Here is a 21,591-nt window from a genome sequence, read left to right as displayed (position 1 = left end):
CAGTTGGATTCCCTCTTGATCTCGTAGAGGGAAATTTAGTTAATGATGATTGTTCTAGGATTCTTGACGTCTTGCAGATTCGTTTTGCTCAATCACATTGCAAGAGGACACTTCTGGAGAGGTTAAACCTTTATAACAATTAAAAGCACAAAGGAGGATACAAGCAAGGAGAAAACATATTTACACGTGACTGGCTCGTACTTCTACGTGACGAAACCAGCCCTCGGTCCTGCCGAAGCAGCGGGTTTTAAATCCCATGTCCCCGCCCTCGGTGGGAGAATAACCAATCAAGTACTATACAAACATCCACCCAATAACTTATTGGGGAAAGGAAAATACCACCAATCAGCAATTGGGGAAAGAATAACACAACCAATGAATGATTGGGGAAAGAAGGTAACTCATCGCGACACTGTACACATATGCACACTTTCCACCATCACGATTTCGGATAATTATGCTTTCCCGCTGCGAGCTTCACGAACACTCGCTTTCCCAAGGTCCGGTTGCCGCCAAGTTCGAGGAACGCCATTTCAACTCATCTGTTTCTCGTCGTCGCTCCTCATGCCTGCAGCTAGCGTGACAATATGTCAAAGCATGCCGCTGCAGACATGGTACAAAGAGCCACGCACTGTGGCGCGGGTCAGCCTCGCCGTACACACGTGCACACAGGATGCCGCCTAACGACTGAGTCCATGAGGGGATTTTGACGTCTCCTGTAATCCCCCGCCATTCGGCGCCCCCTCTTCTCCCGCCGGGTTGACTGACCCCTTCCTGTGTGGTTGTGCGGAGGGCCCAAGAAAAATGGACTTAATGGGCATTCCCATAAAGCGACCGGATGCAGCAAACAACATACGACACCGCGAACTTCACTCCTCCCAACCAAGAATGTCACACAGACACTTGTTGTCAGTGGGACATTAAAGTTCAGCCACGGTGTCCAACAACAAAAGTACATACACACGCACACACGCGTATGTCGGCTGTCCGGTCAGTCCACCAACACGCACACATGCGCCGGCTGTCCGGTCAGTACACCAGCACGCACACATGCGCGCACACAGCGGATATTTCAACCCGCACACACAAGGCTGGAGACCAATCTGCACATTCCAGAATTCACCATGTCAGATCGGTGCCCCAAACTGGCAGAAATAAATTCTAGCCACCTACATCTCGAAACAACACTTGTTTCTTTTGAGCCTTGCCCAGATGACTGGACCCAACTTCCGAATTATCCGGGAAAACACCGGTTCTAAAGGCTGCCGCCGCCGTCGGATCAATAGAGCACACCTGCTCCTCGCGGGCCACGAAGATTGCTACTGCCCTCGCGTCTGCATTCTCCACTTCTTTGAATTTTACAGTATGCTCAGGCCTCCCATCGGCTACTTCGCATGCAGTTTTGCAACGAGATTCAAGTGGCCCTAGCTCTTCGTACAACTGCCCAGAGACGTTCGCTTCAAAGAAAATCGTGCCGTCACGCCTTTTCTGACAACTGCCTTCACCAGCTTGCTGCCGCACTTCTGGCAATGGAAAATACTGTGTCTCCTCCACGCTGATACCCACAGGGACAGATGCATTATCCCAATCCTGCAGTTCCTTATCAGCTTCGAAAACCATTGCAGCGAACAAACGCGCATTCCTTCCTTTCTCGGCATCAAATGCAGCCTCATCGCTCGTTGATAGCTCACAATCTGCTGCAGAAACTTTTGCAGCTACCGAATTGGCCTCAAGCTCTACCGGCGTCTCATATTTGTCTCGAATTTTTAAAGGCTTTTCCAAATCAGCTTTCTGAATTTCTTGATGTAGCCGCTCTCTTTCTGTCTGCTCTAACAGCGAGTGCGTCTCAGGTGTTACCAACTTCGCTACACCATCATCTACATCTGCTGCCACTGCGCAGAGTGTCAGCTCCGGCTGGCTAACCGATTCATCTTTGGCAGCCAGCTTACCTTCGCCTGCAAAGAGTGTTGCCTCTATTCGTGCCTGCTCTACCTCTTCGTCGAGCATTACAGCTGCCCCAGAGTTTGCGTCAACCTGTTCTGGCCCAATGCTGAACTCCTGTTCACAAACAATGCACTCATGTGCCTCCTGGGTCTGCTTTATCTCAGTTTGCTCTGACAGGCAGAGCTTCACAGGCGCGAACAACGCCCCTATGCCCTCAGCCATCTCTTCTGGCACGGCACACCCGATTGGGCCCTGCTGCCTAACCGCTATTTCGGTCCCTGAGGCGACACAGGTTTTAGAACGCTTACCTTTGGTACGCAAATCGCCGCATGCCTGGTCCTCTGTCTTATCTGATTGACTGGCCTTCTCAACAATCATCTCCGATTGGGAACACAGCCTCTCAGGCACCAGCATTTCCACATGGGCTACTAGTTTGCACACCTCTCTCCTTACAACCGGAACACTTTGTTCTCGCTTCGATTTCGGACAGTCAATCATTAGATGCCCAAATTCCATGCAGTCAAAACATTGAACTGCTGCAAATAACATCCCTCTATCAGATTTCGTTCCCTGGTTGAATTTAGATTGCATCTGTGCAAGTTTTATCTTTTCTCGTTCAATTTCGAGTTTCAACTTGCCAATTTCAAGCAGCTGTTCTGCCTTCTGCTCAGTTTCCAAACATCGCATCATGCCCTCCCGATCGTACCGCACGGCAGCCATCTCCCTTTTCCGTGCTATCATCTATAGCACAAAAACACTACACCGACATGGTGAATTCGGAGGAAGCAGAAAGGTCTCCTACCTCGCAGGTTGCTTTCCTCTGCCACGGTAGTCACGTCGCCCTGAGTGACGACAGCGGGCTCCTTGATGCGGATGAGTTGAGTTGAGCCCCGGCTCTCACAGCAGCTCGCTGACTTGTCCTGCCTCGTTTGACTTGCTGGTCTCCTAGTTCTTCTCTTGAACCTCAACGGGGACGCCTGGTTCCTTCCGCAGCTCACGGACTAGGCACCTCCACGACACGTCGGTCGCCTGGCTCCTTCAGCTCCTCGCCGACTTGAGCCTCCTACGTCCCGTTGACAATGACCAGCAGTCTCATGAAGCTTTCAACGTCGCTCTATGACGCTGACGTTCCTCCTTTAGGACGTACCGCTCTGCAGCTTGTCCACCGACTTGATCCTCCGCCCCTCCGTCAGATACCTCGAGCAGGAAGACGTAGCAAATTCTGTCGACTGCGCCAGTTGGATTCCCTCTTGATCTCGTAGAGGGAAATTTAGTTAATGATGATTGTTCTAGGATTCTTGACGTCTTGCAGATTCGTTTTGCTCAATCACATTGCAAGAGGACACTTCTGGAGAGGTTAAACTTTTATAACAATTAAAAGCACAAAGGAGGATACAAGCAAGGAGAAAACATATTTACACGTGACTGGCTCGTACTTCTACGTGACGAAACCAGCCCTCGGTCCTGCCGAAGCAGCGGGTTTTAAATCCCATGTCCCCGCCCTCGGTGGGAGAATAACCAATCAAGTACTATACAAACATCCACCCAATAACTTATTGGGGAAAGGAAAATACCACCAATCAGCAATTGGGGAAAGAATAACACAACCAATGAATGATTGGGGAAAGAAGGTAACTCATCGCGACACTGTACACATATGCACACTTTCCACCATCACGATTTCGGATAATTATGCTTTCCCGCTGCGAGCTTCACGAACACTCGCTTTCCCAAGGTCCGGTTGCCGCCAAGTTCGAGGAACGCCATTTCAACTCATCTGTTTCTCGTCGTCGCTCCTCATGCCTGCAGCTAGCGTGACAATATGTCAAAGCATGCCGCTGCAGACATGGTACAAAGAGCCACGCACTGTGGCGCGGGTCAGCCTCGCCGTACACACGTGCACACAGGATGCCGCCTAACGACTGAGTCCATGAGGGGATTTTGACGTCTCCTGTAATCCCCCGCCATTCGGCGCCCCCTCTTCTCCCGCCGGGTTGACTGACCCCTTCCTGTGTGGTTGTGCGGAGGGCCCAAGAAAAATGGACTTAATGGGCATTCCCATAAAGCGACCGGATGCAGCAAACAACATACGACACCGCGAACTTCACTATAGCGATATAAAGAAAAGCAATATACATATGGCGACGGCTTTACATAATCATAAAAACATGTTAAGTGATAGGGCTAACATTGCGGGTTCATAATTGTAAGTGTTAATGTCTTGGAGGTGACTTGGAGGTGTTATCAGAAGAGTTAAGAGCATGTGGTAGTGTGTACATCAGCATTTGGCGGCCATAGTTAGTACGGGTGTGAGGAATCTTCCATGTCTGACTGCTTCGTGTGCTATATGCTTTCGCAAACGGAGACAGGGTCGCAAGGTTTTCAAGGAAAGGGTCATTATTTAGATGAAAGGCATGATGACGTTTTAACAGAAGTGCATTGAACAGGTTTGGTAATGGTTGTAATCTAAGGTCATCAAAAAGAGGTTTTGTGTGGGCGTCATTGGGTTCATTTGAAATAATTCTTACAGCTTTTTTCTGCAGTCGATAGATTTTGGACAAGTTTGGTGTAATTGTCTCCGGTGTACCGCACAGGGCGCAATTCACCGTCCATGGCGCAAACATCTGCTTAGCATGAAGTCATCCCTTCACAGGCAGCGTAGGTGTGGGCAGTTTAAAGAATGTTTTTTTTTTTTTTTTGCAGCAGAAGAAATGCACATTCGCCTAACACGTTTTAAAACACTGGTGTCAAGGAACTCCAGAAAAGGTTGCCGATACAACGGTACAGGAAACAAATACCCTGTAAGTGCCTGAGTCTAGCAAGCCGTCCAACTGGGCTAGTCGATAAAGATTCATGGTGACACACAGCGCAAAAGACGAGAAACCAGAGTAAGAAAGACACAGGGCAAGCGCTGACTGGCAACTAAATGCTTAATTTGCTAAAAACCTTTTTATACGAGAGAAACCGGCAGAAAGATACACCACAAAACACACACAAAAACCTAAACTAACAACTAAAAACACCTCTGAAAATGCGCACGACAATCAAGCGTTCTGAAGAAAATCCATCTCCTTATCAATTTTTGAAACTGATGGTTTGCTGACGCAATTATGCTTGTCATTTTCAATGTGGAAAGCCTCAACCACTTCCCGTGTAGTCTGATCATTCTGCTCGTACAGCACTCGTGCTCGATGAAACAAAGCAGTGCATTTTTTCTTTTTCATCTCTTCACAGCCTAGACAATGTTTGACCAGATTTGAATCATTTGATAGGGTGTCCCGATTTCTTAACTTGTTCCTATGCTCTTGTAGGCGCTTATTTAGGCACCGTCCGGTCTGGCCAATGTAACGGGCCCCGCAGGAGAGGGGAATTGTATACACCACACCTGTGCTGCAGGCAACGAACTTGTCGCTGTGTGCGACACCACATCCATTACTATAGCCTGCCTCTTTCTTTGAATAGCTGGGCATACTTGCTTTAGCTTGATTCGGGCTGAAAGGAAAACACTAACATTGTACCTGCTTGCTATATTCTTTAGAGCATGTGAGAGGCGGTGTACGTATGGTAAAACGGAAACTCTTTTCTTTTCAGGCTGAACGCCCAGCATGTGCTGAGCGGCCTGGTGCTTAACCGTTCTTAAAAGTTCTTAAGCGAAAGTAATGACAAGCTGTCGTTCGTCACACAATGCAGATTGTCGGTGAAAAGTTTTTTTTTTTTAAATCTTACAATTTTATTTGCATTCCACTTTTGTAGGTTGGGAAGGCACGTTGCTTGAGCAGAAAGCAGGTGTGTGTATCGGTTCCGGCGTCGCGCCTTTATTGAGTGACATTTTTCTAATGTACGTTGACAAGGATTTGGAAACAAAACTGCACCATCTACACCTGAAGTCCTTCAGATATGTTGACGATTATCTGGTTTTTGTAGAACGCGGTGATTCAGCAGATCACATATATCCTGAATGTGTTCAGGGAGTGTGGGTCAGGCTTACAGTTCACTTTCGAGGTTTCAGTCGACGAGGAATTGCAGTATCTGGACCTCCGGTTAAATTTCGAAACCAACCATGCATGCTGAAAGTATAACCCGAGGATGACAAAGACCCTTCTCAGTTTTCATTCAGAACACTCAAAATTGGTAAAAAAACAGCATAGTTAGTTAGTGCCTGCGAAGTGCTTTGACCAAATCATGCCACCATGCCGTCGGAGACAGCTTCCAGTGCCAGTTGTATAGGGTGAAGAATGCCGGATATCGAGACGAAGTAATAACGGGGGCATATTCTCCCGGTTACTGCAATCATTAAAGCACCAGGCCGCTCAGCACATGCTGGGCGTTCAGCCTGAAAAGAAAAGAGTTTCCGTTTTACCATACGTACACCGCCTCTCACATGGTCTAAAGAATATAGCAAGCAGGTACAATGTTAGTGTTTTCCTTTCAGCCCGAATCAAGCTAAAGCAAGTATGCCCAGCTATTCAAAGAAAGAAAGAGGCAGGCAATAGTAATGGGTGTGATGTCGCACACAGCGACAAGTTCGTTGCCTGCAGCACAGGTGTGGTGTATACAATTCCCCTCTCCTGCGGGGCCCGTTACATTGGCCAGACCGGACGGTGCCTAAACAAGTGCCTACAAGAGCATAGGAACAAGTTAAGAAATCGGGACACCCTATCAAATCTGTTCAAATATTGTCTAGGCTGTGAAGAGATGAAAAAGAAAAAGTACACTGCTTTGTTTCATCAAGCACGAGTGCTGTACAAGCAGAATGATCAGACTACACGGGAAAGGGTTGAGGCTTTCCACATTGAAAATGACAAGCATAACTGCGTCAGCAAACCATCAGTTTCCTAAATTGATAAGGAGATGGATTTCCTTCCGAAAGCTCGATTGTCGTGCGCATTTTCAAAGGTGTTTTTAGTTCTGTTTTTTTTTGTGGTGTATCCTTCTGCCTGTTTCCTTCATATCAGAAGGTTTTTAGCAAATAAAGCATTTAGTTGCCAGTCAGCGCTTGCCCTGTGTCTCTCTTACTCTGGTTCCTCGTCTTTTGCGCTGTGTGTCACCATGTGCCTGAGTCATCTGCCTTCTGGAGAGGCTATAGAGGGAGTGTAAAGAAAAGCGCACAGTGCGGAAATTGAAGGTGTCAGCAACTTCGTTAAGGAATCCCCATAACGGCTCCTCACGAGTATGTCCAGGCGGTGCGAACAGGAAAGGCAAATGAGCACTGAGACGCCTAATAAGCACAGCTACTAAAAAAGGGTGGTTTGCCGATTTGAAAAAGAAAAAAACGCGAAACAAGTTCATGCACAAATAAGTGAACGATTGGGCCCGCTGAGCGGCCCTTAAAGGGAGACTGAAGCACTTTTTTTGAAAATCAGGCTGGCAGCGGCGTCCTATAGTTTTTCATGCTGTATACTGGAATATCGCATCCAAATAAGGCAAAAACAAGCGCGAATTGCCTTTTTTAGCCGAAATATGCGGCCTGTGCCGCGGGGCACGCCGCGCGGCGCGCCGCCGCCCGTGATTGGTCAAGAGAGGTCGTGACGTCACTTTGAGGACTGGAGAAGCTGCCGATGCGGATCCGGCGCTGCGTTGAGTGCAGATCGCAGCTTTCCGTGTCGTTGTAAAAGCGAATACGGCGACTATTTTTTTTACTGACCTCCGAAGAAAAGGATACTACCGTTTGCTCATTCCACATATCACCTGAAACCAAAAAGACACAAGCAAAAAATTCTACGCCTAGCACAAGCATACGCCAGCGTCAAAGACGCGATGCAGACCATGCGTAAAAGGTGCCAGCACCTGCTCGGCTTGTATTCTCGGAAACGAAGGGGTGCGAACAATACTCATGTCAATTACCACCACCAGACAGACGCCTCCTGGCTCGCCCGGAAGAGCGTCATCCTAAAGAAAAGGCTCAAAGCAGTGTATACAAAAAATCCTGTTCTCAGTACCCGGCGTTGCAGGTTGGGGCAAGAAAGTATTTCAAGGAAACGATGAAGGAGCAGAAAGTTGATGTCAAAATTAGCGAAGCGCAGTTACCAAGCACTGCGAGGCATATGACCACAGGATAGTGACGCAATAATTGTGTGCTGGAAACCAAGCCAAATACGCGCACAAGGCTGCTGCTTCACTCGTAGCGCGTTCAGCAGATGCCAGAAAATATTAATCGCTGCCTCGGAAACGTTCGCCCTTCCTAGATTTGTAGTTTAGGTTCAGTGAAGTGGTGGCCAACTATATGTGTGTTTAAAAGCCAAGCTAGCTGCAACTCGCCCGCTGCCACAACTTGATGAAGAAACCGAGTAAGGTTGCGGTGTTTTTTTGCAAAAACTCGATTGGCATTCATTCTCTCATAAATTTGCATCCGAAATCAACGTCGAACGCTTTCATTTTAATCACTTAGCTACGATTAAACGAGATGCCGCATATGAAGAGCTTCGATGCTTGCTTGCTTTGCTTTATTGAGCTTTGCTTGCTTGCTTGCTTGGAAACGTCGAACCGAGTATAAAATCCCGAACCGAGCCTTGCTGAGCACGCCTCAGGTGGTCTGGCCGCACCTAAGCTGAGAAGAGCGACACCAGGGGCTAAGTGAGCATGTTTCTACTTTTAAAAGAGGCGCTCCTTCGGAATGGTGACACGCCTCTCATGCGCGAGAAAATCGGAGGAACTGTGTCATGGTTGAGCCGCGCCTTTTCGACAGAAATCTCCAGAGGTCACATTAGGGACAAGCTCTGCATGTAGCCGCTCTTACGAAAGTGCTTCGAGCAGAGTAAGCTTGCTTTGGTCAGCTTGAATTCTTCGTCACAGCAGCGAGCGCTTGCGATGCGAGCTTATGATCTTGCGAAAAACAGTGGAAGACGACACAGTATCGGCCGTATTTGTTCATGGACACGAACGCAGAGTATTACCCCGTGTTGAATCTGATTCTCAAGGTCCGCTGACGCGCTTTGTACGTCACAACGCACGCATCACGAGAAACAACGCGCGCTGAAAGCTCGCTCGGGTGCGCCGAAGTATCCCCGGCTCCTCAACGTGACGTCACGTTGGCCGACATGGACGAGGTTTCCCTCTCCGCTGTTCTCCTCTCCTACGCTCGCGCGGGGCGCGGGAGATTTGAACTTCGCGTTTTCAATTCGTGATTGCGCCACTGTTTTAGCCAAAATCGAAAAAATAATTTCACAGACGTGATCAGCAATGACACTACTTCAAAACCCTAAAAAATTAGCTGATTCGAAAACCGCCTCAGCATCCCTTTAAAGAAGATCTGTTCGCGCCGCCTCGGGTTCGACTCCCAGTCACGGATATTGAATCAATTTCTTTTTCCCTTTTTCATGGTTTGACCTCTAAATCTGCTGCAGGTCAAATATACACGGTCGGCGATTGAAGCCCGATGTCCCGTAGTGAAACTTTCGCTTCAAAATACATCTAATCGTAGCGTCTGGTTAGTGCAGTGTAAAATGATTTGGCTTATGCTGATGTCGTCGCCATCTCTTGCTTTGAATAAGAATATGAAAAGAAGATTAGAAAAAATTTCCGGTGGTTTGGCCAAGCACGGAATGTTGAGCAAAAGCATTTTTGAAGGCGGAAACAACACCACGTATATGACAGCAAGATTGAGGTGTCCATTGACCCAGGGAGCCAGTTGTGCGCCTTCCCTTGCGTCAGAATGAACGGACTCTACAACGCTGTCAATGCTAACGCGCCGATGGCCGACATGTTTTGTTTTGTTTTGTTTGCTTTTGAGGAATGGAAATGGCGCAGTAACTGTCACCTCTTGGTGGGCACCTGAACCACACCGCAAGGGAAGAGATAAAGGAAGGAATGAGAGAAGGTATGTAACTTGGCTGCCAGATCTCCATCGCTCCTCCACCTGAAGGTCAAATTGCGGCGCCAACGACCTTGGCTTGACCAGGCCAATAAAGCTTTCGCTTTAAAAGCAGGCTTCGATAGGTTGGGAGCACTTCGTGTATGTACGGACACAAATTTACGACATCTTCGTTGCGACTTTGCGCAGTGACACTGTTGGAAGTGCTGAATTGTGCGAGGAAGAACGTAAATTCGGTACACAAAATTTCTGTGATTTCTCTGGGGCGCTTTAAAAGGGAGCTTATATGTGGGCAGAATTCCTTGTGACTTGTCTGGAGGCGCTTTAAAAGGGAGCTTATATGTGGGCAGAATTTCTTGCCACATTGATAGAGTCTGGTGAATCTTTCGTGCACTTTTTGTCCACCAACTTGTTTCAGGATTTTTATTTTTCAAAACCGAAAACCACCGCTTCCTGGCAGCTGTGCTTATTAGGTGACTAAATGATCGACTGTCTTTTCTGTACATAGTCGTGAGAGAATTTGTGCTGATACTTTCGATCTCCTCAATCTTCGCTTTTCCATGGAATACCTGTACTGCCTCTCCAGAAGGCAGCTGACAAAGGTTCTGATCGGTCATTACTTCGTCTACGCATATACCTGCAGCATTGCCTAGCCTTTCTTGACGCCGGATTCATTAGGCCGCAAAAGCCTTTCCTAGACTTCAAACGTGGACCTTACGCGTTAGGGCGTGCCATCGAGCAAAGGGGACGTTTGTGCCATGATCAGTGAAATGCTACACGTGAGAGCAACGAGAAACTATTGAACAACGCGATTATTTGTGTTGTGTTGTCATGCTATGTTCGTTTGGGGCATAGCCTACTTCAGCAGTACCTTAAAGGGCACCTGCCCAGGGCAGGACATTTTTTTAAAAAATAAGCCCACTGCATAGATGAGGCATCGAAGATAACCTCTGCAAAATACTAGAGCCATGCGCGCCCCGAGAACCTGTAATAATTCAAATCAAAGCCCGCTAGTTCTTTCCTTCCACAAGCAAACGTCCACGCCCTCTACTCTGGCTCGTTTGACGTCATACGGGACACATTTGCTAAAGGCATTCCATTGGTGCGTCGTTCTGACTGACGGCAGAAGGCTGGGCGTAGCCGGGGCGTCGCGTCATCTGCGCAGCGCTTTCCCCAGCGCCTTATGTTTCATCACATGCCTACAAACCTGCATGAACGAAAAAAAAACTGAGGAGGGAGCGTCTGGCGATAGCTTGAACCCTAGTCATAAAAAGTAAAAAATAGTAAAACTGAGAGAGTCGGTTCTCCCCCGCCGTGATCACGTCATGAGATAGCCCTCTGCGTGCCGCGCTCCCTTAGTTTTTTTTATTGCGAAGCAATACTACTTTAGCTACCACCTCAGCCCGTTGTAACGCGAGGCGGTGGTAGGCACCACTTGACCTTTGGCATGACCTTTGGCATGACGTCATACCATCTGTGTAAAAACGGGGCCCCATCTCGCGCCGTCGCAGCGCGAGGCTGGTAGGCACCAACGGCGGCCTAACTCTCGCTCCTCTCACCAGGGGCGCCGCGCGCGGAGTGACGTCATACCATCTGTGTAAAAACGGGCCCCATCTCACGCCGTCGCAGCGCGAGGCTGGCAGGCACCAACGGCGCCCAACTACCGCTCCTCTCACCAGGGGCGCCGCGTGCGGAGTGACGTCATACCATCTGTGCAAAAAACGGGGCCCCATCTCGCGCCGTCGCAGCGCGAGGCTGGCAGGCACCAACACCGGTTCGCTCCTCTTGTCAAGCCTGTCAGATGCCGCCTCAAGCAAGCAAGACACTTCGGCAGAATGCAAAGAGCCAGCATCAGCGAGCAACGGAGACGGCAGAAGAACGACTTTCCAAGCGGCGTGCTCAATATGCAGCCCGACGAAAACAGTCAACGTTCACAGATCGCCAAAGCGTATTTATAGGTTTGAATAAAAGATGAAACAAAGTAACACGTGTGTGTCGTCATTCTTGGCTATGCGTCATTAGCCGTGTCAGTACATGGGAAACCAATAAAATAGCGGAACCTATCGTATTGCTTCGCAATTACCAGGCTTAACCAAGCTAAGCCACAGCCAGTTTTTTTTTCCTCCGTGAAAGCCCCCCAAAAACAAGCTTTTAGCTACTTGTGCGGATGCCGTGTCGTGTGTAGAGCCTTTCGCTCGCACACTCGACCGCTCCGCAGACACACCGCTTATCCTTCGTGTATCTTGTTTACGCCTTGACTCCGTCGAACGACATGAGCTTAGGAGCGGAGAAGAGACACAAACACACAGAACACATAAACACACACGGATAAAAGCAAATGGGCGGTTGCCGGGTCCGCGCTTCGCCGTGCGTTTCGAACAAAACCAACTCCCGCCCCTCCGGTCGTGAAACGATGGGGAGGCCTAAAAAAATGAAAAGGTGGCTCGCTAACTGGGGCTGATAAACAGATATATGGAAGGATGCGCTCGCTAACAAGTTTAGGTGGTCAACCGATTGCACCTCTCGATCGTTCAGTATGCGGAGAAAATGCAACGACGCTGTTTCGCGGTTGGATGCGCACGCAGCGACTGGAGTCGAACCACGATCCGGCACAGATTTCCAGGAGATTATGAGTTGAGTCGTGACTGGCTCTAAGTAACGCATCGGCCTTCCTGACAAAACGGTAAAGAATGTGGTGGTTTGCGGAAGACGCTTCGCTCCGGACGGCTACGCCCACGACCCAAGCAACTGGGGAGAGGAGGGACAGAGAAAAAAAACACGACGAAACACCGCGAGGAGACCCAAAGAGCAAAATAGAGTTTTGGGAGACCCGCCGCTCTCCTCACCCCCCCCCCCCCCCCCCCAAATAGACAGGGTAGCAAAACACCATGAGAAGAATTCTTTTCAAGGCGGGGCCATGACGTAGACATGTGACGACGCACTCAACCACACCACGCCTCCCGCTAGCATAGGAGGAGGAAGGGTGCTTTTCCCTTGCGGAGCCTACTCGACGAGGCGCGAGAGAGAAAAATCTCGAGGAGAGAACGGAAGGAGAGGAGCACGGCGAAGTTGTTGATTGCGATGGCTGTTAACTATCGCTTTCGACCAGAGGGTAGTCAGTTGCCCTTTAAAAACGACATTGAGGTCATGTCTTACACTATAAGATTTCTGCCTGCGATGAAAGACCCCGGAATTCCGTGTGAGCTTCCTGTTAATTCCTGTTAATGAAATTCCTGTCAATAACAGTGCTTACCGTGTGGGAAAACCGTATGACTGATAAACACGCACAACTGCCAGAGAACCGCACATTTAAGCTCCAAACGTAAATGCTGCGCAAGCTCAACCTCCTGACTGGTTTCCCATTCTTGGCGTGTGCGCCTTCCGGAAATTTTATGTGCGGGCGGCAGTGCATATGGCAGGTTCTCTCAGATCATGACTAGCAGTTTAGCAATATCACTCAGGATAAAAGTATACAGCAGCTCTATCTTACCGGTACTCACCTATAGGACAGAAGCGTGGAGGCTAACGAAAAGGGTTCAGCGTAAGTTAAGGACAACGCAGCGACCTATGGAAAGAAAATTGATAGATGTAACGTAGAGAGACCAGAAGCGGGTAGAGTCGGTGAGGGAACAAACGCGCGTTAATGACATCCTAGTCGAAATCAAGAGGAAGGAATAGGCTTGGGCAGGGCATGTAATGCGAAGGCAAGATAACCGCTGGTCCTTAGGGGTAACGGAGAGGATTCCAAGGGAGGGCAAGCGCAACATGAGGTGCCAGAAAGTTACGTGGGCGGACGGTTTGAGGGGATACGGTGGCCGCTGCTGGCAAAGGACAGGGTTAATTGGAGAGACCTGAGAGAGGCCCTTGCCCTGCGGTGGGCGTAGTCAGGCTGATGATCTCGATGATTTCATTTCATTTATTTATACTGTGAGCCCAGATCACGGGCTATAACAGGAGTGGATAATGAGGTATAAAAAATCGCAAAAAGACAAACATTGAAACGGGCACAAAAATCGGTACATAAAGCGTTCACCACTTATACAAAAAATAAAACACTGGCATATATTTCATGTAGACGATAAAACATCATGCAGCTTATCTAAAAATTCCCTAAGTGATTGTGAGGTGACAACAGAGTTGGGTAGCATATTCCATTCCTTAATGGCTCTTGGGAAAAAAATAAATTTAAAGCGATCATTTCGGACTGTGGGCATTGGTATGTACAAGCTGTGACGATGGCGTGATATTTCTCCTGTTTTAATTTCAAAGTACTTTGAATGGTTTATTTTGAAGCTGCGATTAATAATCTGAAAAAGAAACTTGAGCCTGTCACATTTGGTTCTAAAACCGAGCGCTTCCAAATCAGCACGTTTACACAAAGACGTTGGGGGATAAACCTAGCACCGAGACGCTGAATTCTTTCCAGCTTCGAGCAATTGAATGCAGTGTGGGGGTCCCAAACAATTTTTCCATATTCGAGAATGGGCCTTATCAAGCTCTTAAAAACCAGATATTTGATTGAAGGGGTTGCACTATGCATATTTCGTCTGAGGCTACAGAGTATCCAAGGTATTTGTATTTATTTACCGTGGTTATTATTCTATCATTGATACTATAACTATAATCTGAGATAGTTTTCTTTCTTGTAATGGTCATAAAAACTGTTTTATTTGGATTTAATACCATCTGCCACCTTTTGCACCATTCGTTGATTTATTGCAAAATTAGATTTAGTTCAACGTGATCTTCCAGAGCACCAATTTGTTTATAAATGATGCAGTCGTCTGCATACAATCGGACCGGTACGCTCAATTTGTTAGGCAAGTCATTGATGAAAATCAAAAACAGGAGCGGGCCCAGGACGCTGCCCTGCGGAACGCCGGAGTCTACTGGACTAATGCTGGATTTATGAGCATTAACTTGAACATACTGTGCTCGACAGGAAAGATAGGACGTAAACCACTCAGTTATCGTTTCATTTTTTAAGATACATCTGATTTTAAGTAACAGTTCGAGGTGCGAGACTTTATGAAACGCATTTGCGAAATCTAAAAATACTATGTCTGTTTGCATGCGGGAATTAATTGACAAGCAGAGGTCGTGTACAGTTTCAGTGAGTTGTGTGTTTGTGGAAAGTCCCTTGCGAAAGCCATGCTGATTAGCAAATAACAAATTATTACGGTCAAGGTAAGTTAATTCAAGTTAATTCAATTTTGGTGTCTATATTCAAGAGCAAATTCAGGACCCCTTCCTCACTGATCTCTACATTCGATATAGGAGGAATATCCGCAGGCTGAAAACATGGGGATTCGCCATCATCACGTGTGAAAACCGATGTAAAAAATGAATTAAATCTCTCAGCCAACTCTACGCTCCATTCATCATTTGCCTGCTTATTTTTACCTGAGCGATTTACATACCTCCAAAACTTGCTAGGTGCCTCGGTTAGAAACCTTGTGAGAGTCTGACTGTAGAATTTGTGTTTGGTTTCTTTGATGAGGCGTTTTAATTGTTGGCTCATTAGATGTACGGAGTTTTTCAGTACAGGACTTGGATGATCTGAGCATCTTTTACGCTTACGTTTTAGCTGTCTTTTTTGTGAATGATATCCCTATTAATCCAAGGACTCCTTGTTCTTGTTTTCATGGTTTTAGGAATAAACATATTGATTTCATGCGCTATCATATTTGCAAAGAACTCCCACAACTCATCAGTGCCAGCTCCGTCTTTATAGAAGCTCATGAATTCCTTAAACGAGTTTTCAAGGTAGTCTAATACTCCGACATCGTCAGCAGCAGCAAAATTCAAAACAACTCTTCTACAAGGTACATGACGGATATCAGGAATCATATTAAGGGACACAACCACCATCTTATGGTCAGACAAACCTTCTTCCACATCACAACTGCGCAAAAACTCTTGGAAACCGGATGATAAGAAGACATGATCCAATAGCGAAGATGTGGTTGAACATACTCTTGTGCTCTGGTCAACAATCTGGTTCAAATCATAGCAATATGCGAGTTCAACCAGCTGTTCACCGGTAGCTACATCAACATTGCCAGGAGAAAGAGACAACCAATCAATTTCTGGCAGATTAAAATCACAAAGTAACAAGATATTGTCACCATAGTGAATTTTGGAGTCTAATAATCTTTTCAAGGCAACAAGCACATCAGTAGTTGAGTTTGGAGCTCGGTAGAAAGCCCCCCTAAGACACTGCGAGAATTCAGCCTGATTTTGATCCATGCAGTTTCTAAATCTCCAAACCCTTCCATGACAGAAAAGGCTATGTTGCTGCTTATCACTATCGCAACGCCACCACCTCTCCTTTCACGGTCTTTTCTTACTATGAAGTAGCCGGGGGGTGTAACTTCACAGTCTCCGATACCTTTGTGTAGCCAAGTCTCGGTGATTATTATAATATCAGGATCATGTGCAAGACATATACTTTCTATCGCATCTACATTGTTAATCATGCTTCTGGCGTTCACATTTATAATCTTGAAGCAATCAGGGTTATGATCGTTCAGTCACTCATTGCTAGAATCATCCCGGCATTTAAACCGCTGCTTGGCTTCCTCGTCCCAAGCGTAGAGGGTATTATTGACTTTTAACTTATCAAAAATTAACTTTGCTTTCGCACCGTTCTTTCGTTCATTTGCACATGAGTTCCAGAGATTTTTCCTTATTTCAACAATTCGCTTAGAAAAATCTTCACTTATACTATACGCAGTGCCCTTCAGGTTGAAACAATTACTCAAGATTCTCGCTTTGTCCCTAATGTCTGTAAATTTAACAATGATCGGACGGTCACTGCCTTCTTTCATCTTTCCAAGTCGGTGAATGCGTTCAATAGAGCCAACCCTTTGTTTAAGTTTCGCTTCAAAAATATCCTCATTCACTTTTTTCAGTAGGACCTCTGCGCTCTCCGACTCTTCTTCTTTCACACCTCGTATGATTAGATTATTGCGTCGCGAGCGATTCTCTAATGCATCAAGTTTTCGGGAAACAGTTGCCATTTCTATGTCAGATCTTTCAGCAAATACCTCTAGTTTAGAAAGCCTGTCTCTAGCCTCATAGAAGTTTATTAGCTTTTGTTCAATAGTAGACAGCCTGGATTGCACGTCAAGCATGCGTGCCTCTGAAGACGTTTGATTTTCCTGAATTTCCTTCAATTTAGTGAGGATTTCAGTTTGAGTTTCCATCACTTGCTTAATCATTTCCGCCGTCTGAGGACCAGGATTTTCCTCCACATCACCTGACAGCTTCAGCAACAGGCCAACCATTGACATACAATCATTCAAGCAAACGATCAATGTGTGTGGACACGGCAACACGACCAAAAAAAGGTAATTGCTACGGAAGGCATATTTTCGTTCACCAATCTGCACAAACAGTGGTACATCAGCCGACATTGTCACGACGATGTTGCGGCGTCCACTGCCGATGGAAGGCCCAGACGTTCTTTTTATAGGCAAGAGCCTGGCTTGAGGGGGGGGGGGGGGGGGGGATGACGTCACTGTGCTCGATGAAGGTGCGCAGATGGTAGAATCCACGTGAAGCCACCCCGGCATATAGGAGTTCGTAAAGAATACGCCTCCCGCACCGGATGGGCGAAAAGCATCAGCAGATACCAGGCGATGATCGAAGCCCGTGTCAGCGTACAGTGCATTTCCCAAGACGATGGAAATGAATCCAGCAAGAACCTACACAAACAGTGGTACATCAGCCGACATTGTCACGACGATGTTGCCGCGTCCACTCAGTAGTAAGAGAGCGATGGTGGCATGAGGCCATATGCCGAGATCGCTGAATTCGACCCCATCAAGTAAGGCAAGAGGAGATCAGGGAGGTTCCAATATTCCATGCGACAACAATAAAAAGAATCTTCGAAGACGGCCGAGTAGCCTAAGGCATCAATAAACGAAGCTTCTCTGTTGCGCCCGCCGCCACTGGCTCGATTCCCACCTGAGGGTTAGAGCATCGCAGTTGTTTCCTTTTCCTCAAGAATTCAAAAATTAACGTGGTGCGTGTGCCTGCGAGTGCCAGTGTGTGCGAGTGCGTGTGTGCGCGCGCGTCCGTCCTTGCATGCGTGCGTGCGCACGTGCATGTGTGCGCCTGAGCATGTGTGTGTGCACACGCGTGCTCAATCTGGTGGGCGCACATCCGAGCACTCACTCGTAAAAAAATTTAGAGACAGTTGCGGTTGTTGGTAATGCAAAGTTAAAGCGCAACTCTTCGCAAGCCACTTGCGGTGGTGTGTGTGAGTGTTAGTCACTGGAAAATTATTCTTCCAGTGTGTGTGTGTGCGTAATACGCCACCTGCCATGCGGAGTAGTACGCTGCTAGCCAATCTCCGGGATCTGCCGCCGCGGTGGCTCAGTGGTTATGGCGCTCGGCTGCGGTCCCGGGATGCGTGGATTCGATCGCGCGGCCGTGACGGTTTAATTGCTAAGGAGGCGAAAATTCCAGAGCCCCCCGTGTACTGTGCGATGTCAGAGCACGTTAAAGAACCCCAGCTGGTCGAAATTTCTGGAGCCCTTCACTACGGCGTCCCTCATAGCGTGAGGCGCTTTGGCGCGTTAAACCACCATAAATTAAGCTAAGCTCTCCAGAATCTTCCAGTGGCAGCCACTTTCCAGGTGATGTTTAATTCGCTCTGCTACTTGAACAACCGACTACGACGCGGAATGCAGGTATGGGAGCATAATAGCTGCGCTCGAAAGTGTCCCATCTACCTTCAGCCGATTTACCTGAGGTGGATTGCTGTGAATGTTGCACGTATGCCGTCGCCAAAGCCTTCTACGAAAGAACGCCAACACGCATAAGCCTTTAGTTTCAGACACAAACAACCGGAAGTGAGGGTTCTCGCCAAGCTTATGCCCTCACCGTGCGATCATGTTCCTATGTGACACTCGGGGTAAGAGAGGTCGTACTACGTTCGCCGCTATTTTCGAGGCGGCGCTGGTGAACAGTCTCAAGGTTTGGTTAAAGTACACACAAGTACCCCCGAAAGCAGAAGATTGCACAACCTTCGCCGTAGCTCAATCCGTAGAAAAAAGAACATCCCCTATGCTCCTTGGTTTCGGTGACTGTTGGCTTGCATTATGTGCGGCAGCGACAGGCAGCTACAAGCCGCCGATCAGAGAATTCAAGATCCAGCAGTCCGAGAACAGCGTAACGAAGCTGCCTTGTAACGAATAGAATATTTTTGTTGCGAAAGCAACACTACGACAGACAAAGCGAGACCTCGGGTGGCCGCCGTCGCGCCGTAGCTAGACTGACCTTGTTTCAATTGGTCGAAATGGTCGTGACGTCACAGAGCGCGAATTTCAAACGGGGACAATTGTACTTTGGCTAGTAACCATGCGTATCAATACAATACATACAATATGCATACAATACAAATCACCTTTTTTGGAAAGAAGCCACCCAGCCAAGTAATCGATCAATGCGGCGTCTTTCGGGTCCACCCCTTCAGGGAGAAACATGAAGTATGCTACAACTGCAGGAGGGTAGGACACCAGGCCGATGTCTGCTACAAACCTACGATGCACCTTTGCCGCCGCTGCGGAGAAAATCATTCACCTCCACCTGAGGGAGAACAGCCAACCTGCCAACCTGTATGCATCGTCTGCAACGGGGGCCATAACACAGGCAGCCGGAACTGCAAATTCCGGCTGATCAACAAGAACAAACAAGGCACTCCCCATGGCAACCAGACACCCAAACAAGGGGACAACGACTCATCACTACACGGACACCAGTCAAGGCCCAGAAAGAAGGAACCGGGTGCTACCGGAAAAGGAGGCAGCCACAGCCGGAACAACTCCAGCTCCTTCCCGCCCCTGGAAAACCCTGCAGGGAACGAGAAGAGAAGCTCGAGCCGCGGACGCAGCGGTAGCCGCTCCAACAAAAAGGTGAGCTGGCCAGCAGAGGCCTCCCAATCTATTGACGCTCGAGGGAAGGAATTTCAGATCCAACTACAATCCCGAGACAGAGAAATTGCCAGCTTTAAAAAAGAGTTGGCTGACATTAAACGCCTGTTACAAGGGCATCAGGTACAGAATGCCACTGCGGCTAGAACGCCTCCCACCGCGTCCCAGGCTTCGACCAATAACGCGATGGGAGCAGGCGCCATTTCCCCCACTCCCTCCACCGCGTCCCAGTCTTCGGCCCATAACGCGACGGACACAGACGCCAGAATAGCAACTAAAAGACCGCTTCCTACAAAAGAACGCGAGGAATCCAAAAGAAAGGCCGAGGCTTCGGAAGCCGGCACCCCGCAGCCGTCGAAAGCGCCTACCAAACTCAGGGCAGACATCAATACTCTGTCAGAGATAACCAGGCTATATCAACAGAACAAGCAACCTTCCAAGGCCTCGTTACCACCAAATTTGCAGAGATAGATATTCGCTTCGCAACACTAGAGGGACATGTATCCCAAATAGCCACCTGCATGCAGAAAATAATGGATAGGCTTACAACTATCGAGGCCCGCCTACCCCCCATCTTGGATCTGTCCACGACGCCACAACCATATATAACACAACATGTAACCACGCCAAAAATTTGAAATTTGGCTGCGGAACTGCACAGGCTTCCGCCGCAAGCGGGCCCACTTGCAGCTCCACATCCAACAAGCACCGTCTGTTACAACCCCAGACGTGATTGCATTGAAAGAAGCTAGAGGCAGGGCTACACTGCCAGGCTGTAAAGCATACCTGCCACCTCATTATGATACTAGTAACGCAGCCGGCTCCTTCACAGCCACGCTGGTGCAAAGAAATATCACCGCAATTCAACATTTTATAAATGATTCGGAAGAAGATTACACCCTACTTGAAATAGTACCAAGGCAAAAAGGAGACTCAAATCTCTTCATCCTTAATGTATACAACCCGCCCAGAAACAAAGGCAATGGACTCCCACACTTGTTGATAAACACAATAAAGCTGGCTGCTAGGGCTCAACTAATAATTGTGGGAGACTTCAACGCCCAACACCCAGCATGGGGATATACCAAAGCAACTCCGAAAGGGAACCTGCTCTGGCAAATCATACAGTCACTAGGGCTCACAACGCTAAATAACCCGAGCGACCACACACGCATGGGTAACAGTGTATGTGTGGACACATCTCCAGATTTATCCCTCTCTAAAAACGTCAAGGACACAAAGTGAGTCAACACCGGGCAAAATCTTGGAAGTGAACACTTCATCCTTAGCATCACCTTCCCCACGACAAAACACAAAAACAAAGCAAAAGAAATACGAACCACAGATTGGGACAAGTTCAAGCAACTTCGCCACAAAACAGCTCCAAAAGAGATCTCTAACCTTAGCGACTGGGTTACCTCCCTGAATGAGGATGTCAGCTCCATTAGCGTTGTGGTCCCAGTTTAGAAGGAGGAGCGCATTGCAGACTCAAAACTCTTTCACCTGTGGCAGGCACAAAAAAGCCTCCAAAAACTCTAGAAGAAGCAAAAACACAACAAGCGACTACTCAAAAAGATCGCTGAAATCGAGAGGCGAATCGAGGAACATACACTAACTCTCCAAACACAGCAATGGAACCAAATATGTGAAAGCGTCAATGGACAGCTCGGAAATAAGAAGACATGGCATTTTCTAAGACACCTGCTCGACCCAGAACCAACACGTCCCGTGCAAAAGAGTCAACTGTACAGACTCACACATAAATATGAGGGTACAACTTAAGACCTAATCAAAGAGCTAGCAGAACGTTATCTAAACACGGATGATGGTACCAAACAACCCGACTACAGGGGACTCCTAATCCAAATTTAGACGCAGGCATCACAGACGCAGAAG

At 47.8% G+C, this 21,591-nt stretch overlaps 1 protein-coding gene across 1 annotated transcript; it reads right to left on the bottom strand.

Moving 5' to 3' along the window:
- Positions 1–16,287: 16,287 nt before the first annotated feature.
- LOC149357712 (uncharacterized) lies at positions 16,288–17,505 on the bottom strand. The gene has a single exon (XM_089584865.1). It carries the CDS (start codon positions 17,329–17,331, stop codon positions 16,288–16,290), a length of 1,044 nt encoding a protein of 347 aa, XP_089440991.1. The 5' UTR covers positions 17,332–17,505.
- Positions 17,506–21,591: the final 4,086 nt, after the last annotated feature.

The sequence above is a fragment of the Amblyomma mixtum genome, chromosome 3 (genome assembly GCF_055824585.1).
Source record: "Amblyomma mixtum isolate Tamu chromosome 3, ASM5582458v1, whole genome shotgun sequence".
NCBI classification, from domain to species: domain Eukaryota; kingdom Metazoa; phylum Arthropoda; class Arachnida; order Ixodida; family Ixodidae; genus Amblyomma; species Amblyomma mixtum.
The sequence above is the reverse complement of the archived record's forward strand: the minus strand, read 5'-3'. Positions and strand labels throughout refer to the sequence as shown.